The sequence below is a fragment of the Sardina pilchardus genome, chromosome 7 (genome assembly GCF_963854185.1).
Source record: "Sardina pilchardus chromosome 7, fSarPil1.1, whole genome shotgun sequence".
NCBI classification, from domain to species: domain Eukaryota; kingdom Metazoa; phylum Chordata; class Actinopteri; order Clupeiformes; family Clupeidae; genus Sardina; species Sardina pilchardus.
This window is the reverse complement of record NC_085000.1, coordinates 18497728-18500188: the sequence shown is the minus strand read 5'-3', so window position 1 is coordinate 18500188 and position 2461 is coordinate 18497728. Positions and strand designations below refer to the sequence as shown.

Sequence of the window (2461 nt, the reverse complement as noted above, 5' to 3'; positions counted from 1 at the left end):
GTAAATGCATGCACCACACCAACTCTGCTCTCCAGAAAGAGATTCAGTTCCTTTAGGACACAATTACACCCCTAAGGTAATTTATCTGGAGGTATTTAAATATGGGTCAAACTGTATTAGTCGTGGGAAACTAATTAATTGTATGAATGTATTCACATGAACCAATGTCATAGAAGCTGCACAATTAATTGACAATGCCTCAGTCTAATCACAGTTCCTTCAGTGAATAGTCCTGCAACCAAGTTTTGGGTTTGAACTTGTAAAATGTTTGGCTAATTATTCTAAGAATCAAAACAGAACAATTACTACGTCTTTTAATTGAATATTTAAAAATATTACTAATTTATTCAAAAGGTAGCATGCATAGCTCGGCATGTTTTTTTAGGATGGTGCTTTCATAATTAGGAACCATTTAACCTAACCAGTAATAAACCAATAAAAATGTAATACAACATGAATAATACAAGGAATTCATTGAATTTCAAAATTGTGCGTTCATTTGACTATTGTACCCTCATTTTTCAATATCTTTGTAAATTGTGTGCTCGATTTCCTGAATTGTGGGCTTGTAAAAATGAGAGCATACTTTGGTTAAACAAGCACGACATTTGCTAAAACATTACATGGACAAAGAGGCTTCATGTGTTATGGCCGATGGCTAAAAAGTGGTAAAAGTCTTTCTGAATAATGAATGAAACTGAAGAGCTTAATTATTTGGTTCCAGGTATTTAACCTCTGATGAATAAATGCACAGGTAAGTTAGGACAAGTGAATGACATACTAGATGAGAAATGACTGCTCTTTGTTGATTATTAGAAATTAGCCTGGCTCCGCCCTCCAGTGTACTTCCACTCAAGGAGGAAGTTCACGCTTGACAATGGAAAGTGGCCAGACTCTCTGTACATTATGGATGTACGAGAGTTTGGTAGGACCAGGCTATAGGAATGTAGGCTCTTTCTGAAATTGATGTTTGCTGAAGCAAAGAAGAAGTCTTTACACATTGACATTGTGATTTCTGTGAATTCTGATTCAAGCGTGAATCGTCTGTTGCCCTGACCTGTAGTGAGTGGTCCTGAGTCTTTCATAGAGGATATACAAGTGAAGACCAAATGTTTCTTGAGGTCTTGGTTTTGTGATCATCTAACATGTTTTGCATGTAAAGCACTTGTGGTTGTCTTGTGGCTTTGTACAGTCACTGAATCATTCTTGAAAACAGAACACCATAAAACTGAAAAATCTAATTTTCCAAAATCACCAAACAGCACTGGCTTGTACTTGAGACAGGCGTCTATGAGACAAGCACCTTTCAATTAAATTTCAATTCAAAATGTTCAATTCATAGAGCTTTATTGGCATGGTTGTATGTGTTATAATGTTGCCAAAGCACACAAAACTTTTCCTCTGCAAAGATGGAAAATATACAATTAATTATGTCAAGCATGCTGAATGCCTACCCATAGGCTAGCCAATGATAGGCTTCAATTACAGATTATTATTAGTCCATTCAGTGTAAGAGGCTGCTTTAAAAAAAAAAAATAAAAACAGCTCAACCTTACAATCACATTTCATTCCCAGACTTCCCTGTTCATACCCTCTCAGTCATGGCACAATCAAGTTAAGGATTTACTGTTCTTTCACTAGACCCAGCTTATGGTGTGTGTGTGTGTGTGTGTGTGTGTGTGTGTGTGTGTGTGTGTGTGTGTGTGTGTGTGTGTGTGTGTGTGTGTGTATGAGTGAGTGAGTGAGTGAGTGAGTGAGTGAGTGAGTGAGTGAGTGAGTGTGTGAGCATGCTCAGACAACATCCAGGCCACTCTGTGAATGGTTTTGAAACTGCACAGGGACTGCAGTGTCCATAGAGAGAGGGTGAGGAGGGGGAAACTGACCGACACACAACAGTGAGAGAGAAGGGACATCAGGCAAGACGCACAATGGCACAGAAAAGTACCTGTAAGTGTAACATAATAAATACTCTGATTATGGTTGTATAGTAAATGTATATTAATACGTGTGGGATAATATGACAAATGCTTACAACATGTACAAAGTCTTTGATAAGTTATCCAATCTGCTCAGTAAACTTATAGCAACAGAATATAAATGTAGAATATTTGGTACAATAATGTGTGACATTTTGCCATTTTCGATGCTGCCTATAAGTCCAATTGATTTACTATGGATTCAGATTTGAGGATAACTGTACTGTTAAGAAAAGGAAGTTTGTGTATGAAAAAAAAAACAGTTTGACCATTTCAGTTTGTTTATTCAGATAATGACAATGGTCTGTGTTATTTAGATATTGAGGTCATTTATTTGCCAGTTTTCCATTTAACACACAAAGGACAAATACTTCTGAATGGCCCATTATGTCCGGGCTCAAGTCATTATACAACCCAGTGGTATTTTCTCATTTCTAAACCAGCCAGATTAAGTCCTGATTAACTAAAATGCCCTCTTTTCTCTT

At 36.9% G+C, this 2461-nt stretch overlaps 1 protein-coding gene across 1 annotated transcript in view; it reads left to right on the top strand.

Moving 5' to 3' along the window:
- The first annotated feature begins 1928 nt into the window (after positions 1-1928).
- The window catches only part of LOC134087037 (probable N-acetyltransferase CML1), a 1287-nt gene continuing 754 nt past the window's right edge, over positions 1929-2461 (top strand). The window contains exon 1 of the mRNA XM_062540235.1: positions 1929-1947. Coding sequence (XP_062396219.1) covers positions 1929-1947 — 19 coding nt within the window. The remainder of the gene's footprint in view (positions 1948-2461) is intronic.